This window comes from Rousettus aegyptiacus, unplaced genomic scaffold (genome assembly GCF_014176215.1).
Source record: "Rousettus aegyptiacus isolate mRouAeg1 unplaced genomic scaffold, mRouAeg1.p scaffold_m13_p_10, whole genome shotgun sequence".
Taxonomy (NCBI): domain Eukaryota; kingdom Metazoa; phylum Chordata; class Mammalia; order Chiroptera; family Pteropodidae; genus Rousettus; species Rousettus aegyptiacus.
This window is the reverse complement of record NW_023416285.1, coordinates 48,486,929-48,503,669: the sequence shown is the minus strand read 5'-3', so window position 1 is coordinate 48,503,669 and position 16,741 is coordinate 48,486,929. Positions and strand designations below refer to the sequence as shown.

The following is a 16,741-nucleotide window of genomic DNA, read 5'->3' as shown; positions in this document are numbered from 1 at the left end:
TTTTCCATTGAGTTGTCATAGATTGTCGGATGAGCATTGCAATCTGAGGCTCTCCCTACCCACTCCTGCTTCCTCCCCCTTTTATATATCATGGGAGTTATTCTGAAAAACAATAACAACAACAACAAACATAAAAGTTCTTTTACTCCATCATCCCATCTCAGTGTCTGCTTCCTGGGGGACCCAACTGACATACCATGTCTTCTCATTTTTGGAGTGCTGTCATATGAAAGAGCATTTAGAATTGTTTTCACATGTGATAAGGGGTTGATTAAGACATAATGACTGAATTATTAGGGAAGCAGCTTTCACATATACATAAGGAAGAACTTTTTAATTACTAGACTTGCCCAAACCATAGAACGGGCTGCCCGAAGACTGGTGAGTTCTACGTGCCTGCAGTTATTCAGGCCAACCAGAGAACTGCCTGTTGTAAGAAGGTTGTGTGACATTACCACAACCCCCACACTGGAACACCTAGGATGCTGAACATCCACAATGCGTACTGAATAGCAAAAACCATATTGTTGTGAAAGCCACACCAGGAAGACCTTACCCCTGATTTCCCAGTGAGTCTGTGGGTCTGGTTTTATACATGCATGCTTGTGTACTCCCAGAGCGGCCCTGTCATACTCTAGGCCAGACCAGCCATTGTCCACATACTGCTTTTTACTCAAAGGACTTCTAGCAAGTGAGTCAAGGCTGTGAATTGATTGTCTCATTGATCTGGTTATTTGGCCAGATCAAAACCAAACTGCACATATGTTTTCTTAAACAAACCGTAATAAGGGTTCAGCATCTGATAAAATTCTGACGACACCTTCCATTGACTCCTGAATCTCAAGCTCAATAACTGCATGCCAGAGCCAGCAAGCTTCACCTCCTCAAAGCAATTGCCTTCTTCCCTTCATCAAGACTCTAGCACACCAGCGAAGGGACACATACTTGCCCCCTTCCAGGATTTCCATGATGGTCAGATTACATACATAATCATATATTTCACATAGTAAAGTAAGAGAGGGGAAAGTCTGGTAGAAAAACAGTAACCTAGTAAGCATAAGGATCTGTACATAAAGAGACAATCATTAGGTATGCTGATATTTACTGAGCACCTACCAAAGGCTCGACTCTTGGTGGTGGGGGCACAATAATGTGTCTGACAGAGCCTCTAATTTCATGGAGCATACAGTCAAATGCTTTTTAGAAAGCCTGTTGACCCTTCACTGAGAGAAGCAGTCGAAGCCACAATCATTGATAGTAACCCTAAAGAAATTGCTGTGGACCCTCCAAACTGATGTCTTTTCCTCCTCTCCCCACCCCAAATTCTCGTAGCATCCCTGCCACCTAAGTCTACACTTTCAAGAAATATTTTATTATACTAATAGTGCTCTGAAGCAAATTCATAAAATTTGCAAGAGGAGTTTTTACAAAAGCAAACTCAGCAGTATTTGGGGGCTTTTAAATCTGATGATGCAGCTGACAAAGGCAGTGGGAGGGAACTCTCTGGTGTAAATAAATAGGAGTTCCTGCACTGAGAACCCACAGTTTAGACTCAGAACTGAAGTCTGAACTCCACCTTCAGGCAGAATGAAGTTTATCCCAGCATTTCTGCTTCTCATACTGCTGGTCAGCAGCCTCTCTCCAGCCCATGGTGAGAACTTTCACTTATGTTGTCATTGTCCTTTGAACAGAAATGGTCTTCAGCCATTTCAATTTGTTTTGTTCAATTAGAAAATGAGGAGGGGTGGGAATATGACTTAAAAAGGGGAAAACTGCTCACTGCTCCTGAATTTCTAAAAGTAAGGTGTTAAGGATTTAATTCTTGAGGCCGGAAGCATGTATATTATTATGATTGTTAGCGGTAGAAGTCCAAAGTCCATGTGACTTGTACTTGGTTTGTCTATTCCTGGCCTTTCTCAGATTCAGCTTTGCTATAACTAATTCTTTCCATGTATCTCTTCTTTGTCCTGCCTGTCAGTGCTATCTCTTCTGAGCAAACCCTCTATAGAGTTTAAAGATTGATCTCAACCAGTTGGTCTAATGCAATTCTGCATGGTTAGCTATGGAGTGAACCATTTTTAAGTACAGCAGGGGTACTTAAGTACATGCTTTCTGCAAAGAAGCAGACTTCCAAGTCTAAATGGGAAGGCTTATCTTTGTGCAAATAAATATCTAGTGGGAAGTTTTTATACAACTGAAGGAATCCAATGCATGTTCAGGATAACACACTTGACAAGTTTAGAGGACAAATTTTTTTTTCTTAAAACGCAGGAAATATTTTCTTTTCAATTGTCATTTTGCTCCACATGCTATTTTTATTCTTCAGAACCCTTGTCTTAGTCCTCAATGAAACTTTTCCATTGCTCCCGGCAAAGCCCTCTGTCCCATCATGCAGTTTGGACTTTGGGTGAAATATAACATTCGGTATTATTTTAGTTTTTGCTCATTTGGTTCCCCCACTAAATTGTAATCACCTTGAGAGCTGAGTCTCTTATACATGTCAAACACAGTGGTAGGAACTAGGGTTAAAGAAAGTAGAATTCATTAAAATCATGAGAAAGGTTACTTATAGTATTGTTTAATACTGATGATTTTTGTTGGATAAAAATAGTCTCGAATTTTTATTATTGGCTTTTTGTTTGGTAATGATTTGCAAATGAGGTAGAAGACAACTTATTAAACAAAAACGAAAAATGTCTTCTGCAGTGTTAATGGGGAATTGGGGAGGGGGCAGCGGATATGATGAAGGAAAGAACTGGTACGGCTCGTTATTGCTCCAGGGGCTCTGCCGAGTTCTTGTTCTCAGTTTTTATGTGCTGACAGTGAAGATCAGTTAATTTTATATTGTATTTATTATAAGTGAGTTGTAAGTCTGCACAGTGTGGTTCTCAAATTTTATCATATAGACAATTATTTGAGTGGCAATATAATTCTACCAAATTTCAGTAGGTATTGTGTTTTTAAAAGTTAATTTTCTTTTTAAGGTTTTGGTAAAACATATTTGAAAATGATCCAGTCAAGCGAAAATACACATACTAAAGATATATGATTGGAAGAACTGACTTGAAATTTTTAAATCTTTACATGTACTGTATGAAAGTAGTTAAATTCTAGTAATGAATTATATGCCAAAAAGATGAAAATAACTGACTGTGTTTACAGGTGTTCTGGAGGCCTTTAACACCAACTTAAAATGTAGATGCACCAAAACGACCTCCAAGTTAGTGTCCTTGAAAAAGAAAATTTCAGGAGTTCAATTTTGGCCCCCTGGGAATGGCTGCCCAATGCAGGAAATCATGTAAGTTGCAAGAAAAAATATTTGTGATTCCTTTTTCCCAGTGAAAATCAGATCGTATGTTGCCGTATAGTATTCTTCCTCATGAATCCCAAAGTGATTCACTTTGAGAATTGAGAATCAGCAATGTTTGTTAAGTGCTTATTTCGCAGTGCTTTACATGCATCCATTCATTTTATTCCTTCAGCAGCCTCCTTAAGGTTTTATTGTTTCCATTCCTTTACAGATGCAGAAATTGAGTTTTAGGCAGGACCCCACCCACATTTTCTCCATTCCTAAGCCCCTTCTCTATCTACCAAATTTGAATTGCCAGCAGAAGCAGACACTTTGTTGCCCAAAGTTAACAAGTCAGAAAATAAATATCGATAACAGTCCTTTGTCTAAAGGTCTATTTTACGGAAATGTCCTTTAGCTTTAAGTTCTATCAACTTTGATCTCATAACTCTGAATAAGGAGTTAAGCTAAGGGTATAGTAGTGGCTGCAAGAAATTTAATAGATAACAAATAGATAGTTGTTTTTATAGAAATGGCATGACCCCTTGCCTCTGTGACCATCCCTTTTCTGTATCCCAGGGAAATCTGTAGCTACTTCTATCATAGCATTTTCCATAGCACTCCAAATGTGACTACTCATTGCATGAAAAGCCTCTGCTACAGTGCCTGGCAATTAGTTAATGTTCAGTAAATGTTAGCTGCAACTATTACAGCATCGCTATGTTGAAACAATCAGGTTTTCCCCCACCGCTTTTACTCCTGCCAGAAAATAAGTTCTTTATAGATAGGGGTCAGATATTATTTATTCATCTATTCACAATGCTTTATCCCTTACCTGTTATGTAGTAGAGGTTCAACAAATATTGGGGTTGTTGCACTGAATATTTTAAAGGAGCCTGTTGATCTTTTGCATATCACTGCTTAGAAATTTGATTTCTCCTTCTTGGGTCTATCTTTAATGAACTAAGCACCCGCAACACCTTGAAGTATTAGGCAAAGATGCCTGACTTTGCTGTCATTAGCAGCTATTCCTTTGGACTTTGAAGTGTTTTTAAACAGCTCACTTTCTGTCCAATTTTGATATCAATGCTTCGGGCCTCAGACTAATTGTATTCAACTTGTAAAAACGAAATATGTGATATTGAAATGTGTCTGGAATTTTTAATTAAAAAGGCATTATACTTTAACTAATGTCTTTGCCAATTAAAGTTTTAACTAAACCACAGGAATTGTCCTCAGACTCAAAGATATGAAGTCCAGCCATGACTTATTTGGGAGCAGTTCTTCTGGCCGAGTAGATAGCTGAGACTCCTTTCTTTTCATTGCATTTCCTCTGTCATGACTCAAAGCTTTCACCTCTCAACTAGGGAAAGTAATGCACCTTAATTTTCCTGCTTTAACTTCAATTTTTTTTTAAATTTTTATTATGGTGACATTGGTTAACAAATTCCCGTAAGTTTCAGGTGTGCAGTTTAACAGTAAGGCATATATATATATATATATTGCATTGTGTGTTCACTGCCCAGTTAGTTTTCTCTCTGTCACCACATATTTGACCCCTTTTGCCTCACTTACCTCTCCATGTCTGGCACTGGGTAACCATTCAGATTATGACTATATAAAAACTGTGACTAAAAGTGTGGGTTCTAGAGACAGATAATCTTCGTTTGAATCCTGCTCTATTATGCATTTATTATGCAATCTTGAAAAAGTGATTTAAACCTGCTAAGATTCAAGTTCCTCATCTGAAGATAAGGAAATAGTAGTTCCTCTGGAAAAGGATTTTTGTGAGATTGCAGTAATTCACATTACCTGCTGAGCATAATGCCTCGTATGTGGTAACTGCCTTATCAACATCCGCTATTAATTATTATTTCTGCTTTGTTATCGCTTTATTTCTTAGAGCAATGAAAGCTTCGCTAAATGGTAGTTCGACCAAATGCAGATGTCACTCAGGCCATTCAGCTCTGGAACCTTTCCCACATTAAATTTCACTGAATTATTTTCAAGAGAGTGTGTCTTATAGTCTATTTTGTTTTCCCGAGCTCAATGGTCAAACACATTAAAAGATATTGTGATATAGCTTTAGAACTAAGCCAGCCTCGGAGTCGGCCTTTTGGTCTGTCTCCAACACATATAAAAGTTGTCAACAAAATACTAACCTCTGATTTATGAGATCCTGTCAGCTTCATATTCAGCTCCACAGGCTCACATATATGGGTCTGCAAATGATGCTTTTTTTATTCCTCAGACATCATGCTACAAATCACCTACTCGAAATCCAAAACTGCTTACCTCCAATTTTGCTTCATCTGGGAATAATTACATTTATACTCAATTTTTTCACAAAGTGCAGGATTTGACCAAAATGTATCACTGCTTTATTTTTATTTTTGTTTGTTTTCCCCCAGAGTCACATTGAAGAATAAGTCAACTGTATGCTTGAACCCTAAAGCCGAATGGGTACAATCACTTCTGAAAAGATTGTGGAAGTAAGTAAGGCATAAGAAGGGTTTCAGATTCTAATTTGAACAGAAGGGTTTCCCTTTCCTGGGCAGTCAAAATGGGGCCATTTTAAATTTATGAGAAGACTGATACCAATTCTTCACTATTATTACTTGTCAGATAGAGTTGCGGGGATTCATTCTAACAGCTTAGTAAACTAAACTGGAAGCCAATATCTACAGTATTCCTTGCTTGATACATCTAGGAGAAAGCCAACATTTCTGGTCTTTCTCTAAGCATGACTCTCTTGTTTTTGTTTCACAGAAATGGAAATTCAGCATTTGTTTCACCAGTTCCAACTAAGACACAGACAGCCTGATGCCAATATCCTCACTAAGGACAGCTGCATTTCCCCTCATCCTGCTCTGGGTTTATTTTTGTGCCCTGTCAAATCCTTTCCAAAAAAAGAGTTTCCCTGTACAAGCACGCATGAAAATACATGTAAAAATAACCCTGAAGAGGCTGATAGGGAAAACTTGAACTTTTTTGAATACAGTCCCCTACATACGTGGGGTTTGTACTTTTATTCATTAGAGAGGAAAGTTTCTTTGAGGATAGTTACTTGGTTATTAATCATATAAGCTTCTTTTGATAGTAATATACCTATTGTCTAATGCTAACTTTTGCTAAAAAAAAAAAAATAAGGGAATTTGAAAATTTAAACCTCAAACTTGAACATTTGGGTTGAATCAAGAAAGGAATGATGGAATGCAGTTTCATCATCTTATACCCTAAAGAGAGAAGGGTTCCATAAGAGACTCAAAAAGCAGCCTGGGGAATCCATGGAACTTCGGCCTGACAAGGGAAAAGGGGTCCACATAGTAGACACCTTTCATTCAAAAGTTCACTAGGAAGAGGGATGGGGTTCGTTTTCTACTTTCACAGAGTTCTTTTATAAGATTTATTGTTGCAGATAAAAACTAATAACATTCAAAGATCTCTAGACTTAAATTCATAGACTATTCAGTAAAAGCATTTAAAGGATGTATTCTTTTATACATTTGCTTTGATAAACTTTTTTACTTATGTCTTTTGCACAGATACATTGTTGTTGTTGGTCTCTGGTATCTAATTCTATAATGCTTCCTATTGATCTAATGCTATTCAATAAACTTAAGCAAACGTTTCACTTATGAGCGATTCATTCTTAATAGATCATTTACTCAATTGAGACATTCTCTGAATCATCATAATGAAAAGCAGGATTTTATCATGTTTATTTTCATTGTATGTCTCTTACCTTTTACAAATGATCAAAATTACATGGCAAAGGGCAAGAGAAATTATTCCTAATATTAACACAGTGGGAAAATGCTTGACTGTGAGAGCTTCTTTCCTCTGTTATATTCTCATTGGGATTTCCTCCAGAAATTTCCAATCTCTTACTAAAACCCACTTTCACTGTCTCATTATATTGATTCTTAAAGTTTCCAATGTTTCATTTGACAAAGTTTTGCTTTGAGTATGACAAAAGGAAGTTGATGATCCATAAACTCCCATCCCCCTTCCTTCCATGCTTCCAGCCTAGCTCTCTCACCGCTGTGCTGAGCTCTACTAGGCCCGTGCCCCTTGCTCCCTCTGCTACTCTGGGACGTCTGCTCCCAGCATGCCCAGGTTCCAAGTTAGATCTGACTCCCTCTTTCATTTTTCTCTTTTTATTTAAATAGATTTCTTGGGAGGGAGTGAAAAAGCACCTAGAAATACTACATTTTCTGCTGCCTACAATGTTTCTTTATTACACACACACACACACACACACACACACGGATTATAAAATATCATCAAAATCCTTCTTTTTAGCATCTTTTGGGCTTCAATATTTACAGATAGGAATCAATTCATTTCTTAATTTAATTTTGGTCTTCTTTGAGAAATGTAGCTAGACAAAATTCAGCATCCTCAAATCAGAAATGCTACATTTCATGAAGTACTACTATCGCCCTGGTTTTACAGATGTAGAAGCTGAGATACACAGGGGTTAAGTAGCCTGCTCAAGGCCTTACAATTAATCAATAGCAAACCAAATTTTGAGCCCAGTCTGGCACAAGAATCCATGTCTAACCACTACACTATGCTGACTATGAATAAATCCAGCGGTCTACAGAAAACTTGGTATAACTGAGAAAGAGAGGAAGTCTATAAGTCAGAAGGGTAATATTTGAAAGAGAAGTTACATCATTTTGTGGTCCTCAAGGACAGAAGGATGTTTGCCATGTGTAGTCTGTTTGAAGAGCACCATCAGCAGCACCTGGAAACTCGTTAAAATATATATTCTCAAGCCCTGCCCAGACCTTTTGAATCAGAAGCTCAGGCACTGGACTCAGCAATCTGTATTTAATAAACTGTGGTATCATAAAAAATATATTTGGTCTTCGTCTCCGGTTCCTGACACAGAGCTCCAAAAATTCTTGGAATTTCCTAAATAATAGGAGTGTTTTTTGTTATTCACAATTAGCCCCTTTCAACCGTACCTGAAGTTTTGAAGATTTGCTGGTGAGGTAACTGTTAGTATATCTCTAAATAGCTTCAGGATGGGGCTGGTTACTAGAGGAACCAATCATAATAGGACCTCCATAAAAACCCCTAAACAACAGAGTTTAGAGAGCTTCTGGGTTGGTGAACATATTGAGGTGCTAGAAGAATAGTGTACCTGGAGAGGGCATGGAAGGAATGTGCCCCCGGTCCCCCATACCTTGTCTTATACACCTCTTGCATTTGGCTGTTCCTGAGTTGTATCCTTTATAATAAACCAGTAATAGTAAGTAAATAACTTTCCTGAGCTCTGTGAATTGTTTTAGTGAATTATTAACCCTGGAGGGTGGTGGTCATAGAAATCTCCACATTTACAGCCAACTGGGCAGAAATGTGGATAGCCTCAGCACTCTATTTGCAGTTGGTGTCTGAAGTGGGAGAAGTCTTGTGGGACTGATGCCTTAACTCGTGGGATCTGAACTAACTATAGATAGTGTCAGAATTGAATTAAATTGTTGGACACCCAATAGGTATCAGAGAATTGAAGAATTGGTTGGTGTTGGTAAACACTTGAGAGAAAAAATAAACTCACAAATCATCCAAGTGAATATGATGCTGCTAAAGTTTGAAAAGCGTTGTTGTAAAGTAAGGGGTTCAACTCTCATAGTACATTAGTTGTCTAAGCAAACTTTCTTTTATAAATATCAGATTAATAATGTTATAGTTTACATACAATAAAACTCACTTTTTTAAGTGTTAAGTTCAATAAGTTAGTTCTCACAGCCCCTGTCTCAGTAAGTTTGGGCTGCTGATATCAAAGTCCCATAGACTGAGTGACTTAAAAACAACAGATATTTCTCATGGTCTAAAGACTTAAAAGTCCAAGATCGGGGTGCCAGCATGACTGGATTCTGGTGAGAGCCCTTCTCCAAGTTGCAGACTGCTGATCTCTCATTGTGTGTGCAGAAGAAGGAGAGCAGAGAGGGGAAGCAAGCTCTCTGGTGACCCTTATAAATGCAGTAAGCCTATTCTTGGGGGTTCCACCTTTATGACCTCATCTAATGCTAATTATTTCCCAAAGACCCCACTTCCTAATACCATCACGTCAGAGGGTAGGTAGAGTTTTAACATACAAATTTGGGGGAGAGACAAATATTCAGTCCATTACAACCTTAGCCCCTGTCTTGTTCTTATAATTTTGCCTTTTCCAGAATGTCCTATAAATGGAAGCATACGATGTGTAGGTTTTTATCTGACTACTTTGCATAATGTTTTAAGATTCATCATGTTTTTGAATGTATCGATAATTTATTCTTTGTTGTTGTTGACTATTATTCCATTTTATGGATATGCCATAATTTATTTATTTGTTCACCAGCTGTTGGACATTAGAGTTTTATTCCCAGTTTTTGGCTATTATGAATAAAACTCTTGTCAATATTTACATATGAGTCTTTGGGGGGAACATCTGATTTTGTTTCTCTCAAGTAGATACCTAGATGTGAGATTGCTGGGTCATATGGTAGATATATATTTATATGTTTCTATAAAATTATACCCTTTATATTTAACTTTATATCTGTTTTCCATAGTACCTATATTATTTTGGATTCCCATCAGCAATATATGAGAATTCCAGTTGCTTCATGTCCTCACCAGCACTTGGTATTATCAACCTTTTAAACTTTAGAATGTCTTAGTAGATATTTAATCTCTTGTCTTGATATATATTAACTAAAATAGCTAATGATGTTGAACAGTTTTAATGTGATTATTTAAGATCTTTATATCTATATTAGAAAGCTACCTTACATGAAAGCCTTTGAGTTATGTTGGCAAAGTTACCGAAAAGAAATTGACCACATATGTATGGGTGTACTTCTGGCAGCTAATCTGTTTTATTGATCTATATGTCTATCCTCATGCTAATGCCATATGGTCTTGATTAGTGTAGCTTAATAATAAGTCTTCAAATTTAGTAGAAGTCTTTGTTCTTTTTCCAAATTGTTTTGGACCTAAATTCTTTGCTTTTTGATGTGAATTTTTGAATCACCTTGTCAATTTCTAACCTCCTCCCCCCTAAAAAATTGGGATTGTGTTTAATCTACAAATTAATTTGGGGAGAACTGGCATCCTGATAATACTGAGTCTTTCAGTCATGAACACAATATATCTCTTTACGATGTATGACTTCTCTAATTTCTCTCAGCAATATTTTGTAATTGCTCACATTCAGATCTTACCCCCCGAGGCCAAACCATGAGTTGTTGCCTTTTAAGGATAACCATCTGTAGCAACAAAACAAGCACATGTGTTCTTTACTTATCATGTATGTTATTTGGGAAGTGGTCACATGTAGCATTAGCCTAACTTTAATTGAATATTATTGTTTTCTCCTTCTTAGAAAAGTAATGAACCATTTAAAACAATTAGATGAGGCACTCTCAAATTCCCCCACCAGATCTGCAAGTCTACCCAAATCTCTTCCCAGCCTTATCAATTCCCTTTTGCTACATTAAACCTGGTATCCCTCTCTTCATTCCTCCAAGGCCATCCCTTTACCTGTGTTTATAATCTCATCTCCTCTTACTATCTCAAGAGAGACACACTATCAACTCTTCTTTTGTTCCCCTCTATAAATCAACCACTTCTTCCCAATTAGTTCCATCTCCATACCATTTAAACATATTCCAGTCTCTTCTATCTCAAAGACAAAACAAACAAAAAAGCCTCTTCCTGGTCCTCTTCTGCGTATTGTTTCCCTCTTCTTCTCCTCCAGCAGAGCAAAGCCTCGAGTTGTCAGTACTCCATGTCATTTCCCCAGGGCTCTCTCATGCTGCAGCAGCCTCTAAATAAGGCTTCTACTCTATCACAGCCCCCAAACAACTATCAATAAGGTCATCAATGACCATTGTAGCAATATCGGTAGGCCATTTCCACAATTGTGCTATGTAGCTCATTGGCTTAGAAAAAAGAAGATTATTTCCTGTCCTTGTGTCTTCCAGTTAGCTGATGGTCAGCTGACAAGGGTGGGTTGGAGTCAATTCAGGCCATTTGTTTTGTCCAGATCTACTTTACGTGTTTCCCATTTTGAGGGAATCAAATGGTATTACAGGGCATATTCTTCTTATGGTAATGACAAATCCAGAAGACAGGGAAGCAGAAACACACTATGCTTGTTATGATCTAGGCTTGGAATTATCAACATTTTACTTTCATTTACATTTTATTGATCAAACCAAGCCACATGGCCATGCCCAATATTTGCGGGACAGGAAGTTTATTTTACATCTAGTAGAACTGCAAAACCATATAACAAAGGGCATAGGTATAGAGAGGAGAAAAGAATTAGGAATAAAAATAAATCTGTTAGTTGCTAAGCACAATGATCAATGTTTCATGTTCATCCTATGGAACTCAATAGTTACTTGACAGGGAAGAAGACTAGTGCACAGTTGCGGTCTCTCCCCTTGGCACTCAGAATGTCATACTTCTCCTGGGTTTCCTTCTACTTTTCTGGCCACTCATTCTCAGGCTTTATTTTTAAGCTCGCCCTTGTCTCTCTGGCAGAGTGAGAGAAGGTGACTTGTCTTTTATCATTATATACTTTCTCTTGAAGAAATCTAAAGCTTTCATTACCATGGAAACGCTAATGACTCCCAATTTTTTATCCCCTATTCTCTGAACTCCATTTCATTCTACACAATCGACTCTGCTATATCTCCACTTTGGATTTTGCAAAGTTACCTCAAACTCAAAGTTGAGGACCAAAATTCATTATCCGATTCCAATCTGGTTCAATTCCGACATTGCCTACCTTGGTGAAAGCTCCGCAACTTGTCTAATTGTCCAAGGTGGAAAACTAGGACTCATTTCAAAAAATTTTTTTTGACCGCTGCCTGCCTTGTATCCAATCCATAATAAAACTTTGTGGGCCCATTTCCCTAAATATTCCCTTAATTTATCCATGCTCTCCACCTTTACTGCTACCACCTATATCAAGATACCATCAGTTCTTACTCATCCTAATTAAATAGCTTAAAGTTGTCTGTCTCCCTCATCCTCTCTGATATCCCTCCATAATGCAGCTAACTAAGGCAATCCTTACAAAATGCAAATCAGATGGATGATGTCACTCTTGCTTCATTTCCAAAGACAAAGTTCACTTCCTCAGAAAAGCCTGCCATGTCCATCCAGCTAAGGTCAGATCTTTTTGAGATGTGCTCTCATGTAACTATTCCTTTTCCTTTAGAGCACTTACCTTAGTCACTAATAATACACTTGTCAGTGTGACCATGTAATAAGTATCTGTCTCCCTATTGGCACTAAATTCCATGAGATCAAAAACTACATTTTTGCCCATCATCAAAATGAAAAGACAACCTACTAAATGGGAAAAGATGTTCGCCAATGCTATACCTGATAAGGGGTTAATATCCAAGATATAGTAAAAACTCAAACAACTTAACACCAAAAATACAAACAAACAAAAAAAATCCAATCAAAAAATGGGCAGAGAACTTGAATAGACATTTCTCCCAAGAGGACACATAGATGGCCAATAGACATATGAAAAGATGCTCAATGTCACTAATCATCAGAAAAAATGCAAATTAAAACCACAATGAGATATCTCTTCTTCCATATAGCATCCCAGATATTCAGTAAGCAACTCTTAGGCAAAACGAAGAACATCTTGTACAGTGTGTAATTTGTTTGGAATATTTAGAAAAAAATATTTTCTAACCACATGACCTTGAACACATGACCAGGAGTAAGTAAAACCTAACCAGATGTTTGTGACTGCCATAGTGCACCTGAACATGCTGGCAGATTTTAATCAATTGGTATTTGTCACCGAAATGTAATGTTGTTGTATAATATTAAGATCTTCAAATTAAATTCCACCAAAATTATGTTATGATATTAAAGCACTAGTATATGTTACTGGAAAAAGGGAAAATTAATAGTAAATCCATTCTCACCATAAATTTAAGATGACTAATATTTGTTAAATTCTCACATGCTGCATAATTTAGGGTCCCATTAGGAAACAGCATGCTGAGCTGGAATTTTGAAGAGAATAAAGTGAAGGAACTATTTCAGAGGTGTAGGCAGGGTTAAGGGAAACGACAAGGAATGTTGAGGCACACAGGGCCTGGCAGCCACTCCTGTGCCTGAAGGAGAAGGAAAGGAAACGGTGTTATGGAAGGTTGTTTGGAGAGCTGCAGCTTGGAAGCAAGATTGCCTGATAGAAACCATAGACATTAAGGCATCAGCCACAACCAGAACTGAGTACAAATAAGGAGTAAAGGAAGTAATTCTTCTACTTCCATTTCCTTCTACCCTCTAATCTATCCATACTCTATTCTCTCATGGATTGAACTCATCCAGAATGGGTCAGATGAGAAAACTAAGATTCAGTGAGGCAAGGAATTAGTCCAGAGTCACAGGGCTAATGAATATAAGTTCTAATATTTAAATCCCAGTAGGGAGACTCCAAATACCATAATTTTATCCATTATTTTACACTTCTGATAGAAGTCCCAATTATAACTCATTATAATGAATGCTAATGAAGCCTACACACATGTATTTTTGTCATATGTTCTACTTTGAAAAAATTTGCTCACTCCTATGGTAGATAATCGATTCAATTGATTTGCAAGCATTTTTTCATCTGAATGGCAGCCTCTCCATTTCAAATCCGAATATCAAATATATTAATATCTTATTATATTCCTAAATTTAGTGGGGTTAGAAGCCTCAGGAAAAACCTTTGGCATAGCTCTCTCTCCCTTTTAAGTAGACAATGGGACTAACATTTTTCTCCTTCAAAGGTGGGCAATGATGAGGTCCACCTCTCCATCAGTGCCTCCTTGCCCTGATTTTTCTGCTGATCTCTGGATAGGGTTCCCAGCAGAGGATCCAGCTCTATTTTTGATACATCCTCTGGTCTGAAGGCCTTTCTTATTTCTCATCCATTGGTGAACAACAGCCCTCTCCACCAATACAGAGGCCAACCTGAGACCCTCTGGGAGCATTCTAGTAACCTCACAGTGCTCTGCCTCTTCTAAAGAGGTTCTTCAGCACATTCTGGTGGCTGGTCCAAGAAATAACATGGTCAAATTGAAAACAGGGCAGTGAGAGAAATGACATTAACACTGGGCACAAATTCCCTGCTTCCTTCTCCATTCAGAATGAGACTCCTAAGAGTGTCTCCTAGGGATTGTGAATAGGTAGATCCCATGATTCCCTTCTGTCAATGGCCAAATTCAGGACCCCAGGGTCTTACCTCAACCCTCAATATCAGCATTATTTGAAATCATATTACAAATGCAGAATCTGAATCAGAACCCATGTTTCAGCAAGATTCTCAGATGATTTATATATAACTAACACTGAGCTCTTTCTTTTCTTTTCTCCCTGCCTCCCCACTGCAAAAAGACAATATGCATCAAATCAAGGGGTTGCACCACGATTCTCCCAAGCTAGGTCTGCAACCAGGCTTGGAAAAATAAAAAAGATGTGGAAGTCAGAAGACCTTGGATCAAAATGTGGTCCTGCTTATGATTAACTGAAATGTAATTAAGTTGTGAGTCTAATTATTTTAAATTTTCAGATGAAAATAATATCTACCCCTTAGGGAACTAATAAAAATATTTTTAGATCAGCTACATGTAACTTGAGGTCATTTCTGGGATTTATAAATTTCAAGAAGTTGGGATTTATATTTCCATTTCTAATGTTATTTCGGTGGCCTAGAAATGATCACAGTCAACCCTGAAAGCCACAGTCCTCTACTGTCATCCAGTGGTGAATGGTATAATGTGGCAACAAGAAACTCACCGAACATCATAATTCAATAAATCATAGAACTGACCCAGGAAGATGGAGCTGAAAATCAGCACATGACTCATCATATGGACTCAAAAAGAGAGATGAAAGAGAGAAATGGAAAAAATGTGGTTACAAGCCCAATGTCACTTCAGACATGACAGATTCAAACTTATTGTTCTGAGCAAGAAAATACATATCAGTTCATTATCATTTGCCAGGTGCCAAGCTAAAGAAATGTGTGCTGGATTTTCTTTCACACTTCATCTCAAATTAGATGTAAAATAATTGCAGAGAGTTCAGTCAATCTGAGACCCATTATTCAGTAAGGAAATTAACATTTCTAAAGTGCTTTAACACAAATGACAGGTTAGTTCACTCAGCTTCCTTGCCTGAATCATGGACCCCTGATTTGTGTCTTTCCATTTGCCTTATTTGCATGTTCTGCCCTTTCTGCCTTCCACCTCCTGAAAGTAAAAATGAGGATAAGCAAAGAAAGGCACCTTGATTCTCACTTTCAATAAAGATACTCCATTTATTAGATATCTAATATCTATGTTAGGAATTCCACACATATTCCATTTCCATCATGGTCATTGCTCCTAATAGGCAATCATGGTGTCCACAAAGACAGAGGACATTTAAAATTTTTGTCTGACATAGTTTTTGAAATTTTTAGTGTGTTTTATCATTAATTGCAACTTGTAGATTCTAGAGAGATTCTTGAATGTGTGACCTATTGATTACTTAAAGGAGCACACCTGGTGGCATGGCGACACTCATAGTCATGTTTGCCTCTAGTTGTGGTATTGCTGTGTGACAGGCAGGGAGGGTGATTCCACTTTCTATGACTGCCTGTGTTTCCTGGACACTCTGCCCAGTTCTAAACTCTACTGACTGGAAGGGACCTTGATAGTCCCTCTATTTTTCTTTTGTCATAATGAGAAGAATTAGCTTTTTTTTTTTCTAGCAAAAGTTAAAATTCCAAAGAAGATTAAAATTGAGGAAGTCTCCTAACTCTTTTTTGGCCATGTGCTCAATTGTCCATGTACCCCAGCTTTGCACTGAGTTCCCCAGAGCAGACCTGGAATCTTGGTGTTGGCCTATGACTAATAAGATCCTCCAGTCAATTTAAAGTGAAAAGTTTGTGTAACTTTGGGAAAACCTTGGCCAAAATATGAGATTGGCTTTTGGCAATGATAAGGTCAACATATACTAACAACAAAAATGCTGGTTTGTGTCATGTAAACTTGGGATAAGCCATAAGATTTTGACATCTAGCATTCCTCCTCATATCTAACTTGTGAAATAGGTGGTGGGGTGTGGCATCTTACCAAAGGCAAAGTTACACCTTGGTTGCTGTGCATGCTCTGTACCTGCTTGACTTATAAACACAGTTAAAGAAAAAAGTCCTATCTTGTATCATCTCAGGTTGTTCACGGAATGTCGGAAGCAATTTTTCTATTTGCTTTGTTGGTCAGTATTCCAATACTGGTTAGACAAGAAACATTTCTAGCAGGATCCCATTTCATCCTGTCCATTTGTGAGACAGAAATACTAAAAGGAAGTGAATTTAGGATAAACAGAATGTCACTCTCTAGCTCTGTATATTGAAAAATTCTAAGCCTCAGCTTCCTT

At 37.6% G+C, this 16,741-nt stretch overlaps 1 protein-coding gene across 1 annotated transcript; it reads left to right on the top strand.

The window, feature by feature from the left end:
• The first annotated feature begins 1,530 nt into the window (after positions 1 to 1,530).
• CXCL13 (C-X-C motif chemokine ligand 13) lies at positions 1,531 to 6,927 on the top strand. Its single transcript, XM_036227815.1, has 4 exons — positions 1,531 to 1,651; positions 3,163 to 3,298; positions 5,701 to 5,781; positions 6,059 to 6,927. Exons 1-4 carry the CDS (start codon positions 1,588 to 1,590, stop codon positions 6,111 to 6,113), a joined length of 336 nt encoding a protein of 111 aa, XP_036083708.1. The 5' UTR covers positions 1,531 to 1,587; the 3' UTR covers positions 6,114 to 6,927.
• Positions 6,928 to 16,741: the final 9,814 nt, after the last annotated feature.

Coding starts and splice junctions, on each gene's coding strand:
- CXCL13 (XM_036227815.1), top strand. CDS start 1,588: ATGAAGTTTATCCCAGCATTTCTGCTTCTCATACTGCTGGTCAGCAGC. Junction 1,652..3,162: donor CAGCCTCTCTCCAGCCCATG/GTGAGAACTTTC, acceptor CTGTGTTTACAG/GTGTTCTGGAGGCCTTTAAC. Junction 3,299..5,700: donor TGCCCAATGCAGGAAATCAT/GTAAGTTGCAAG, acceptor GTTTTCCCCCAG/AGTCACATTGAAGAATAAGT.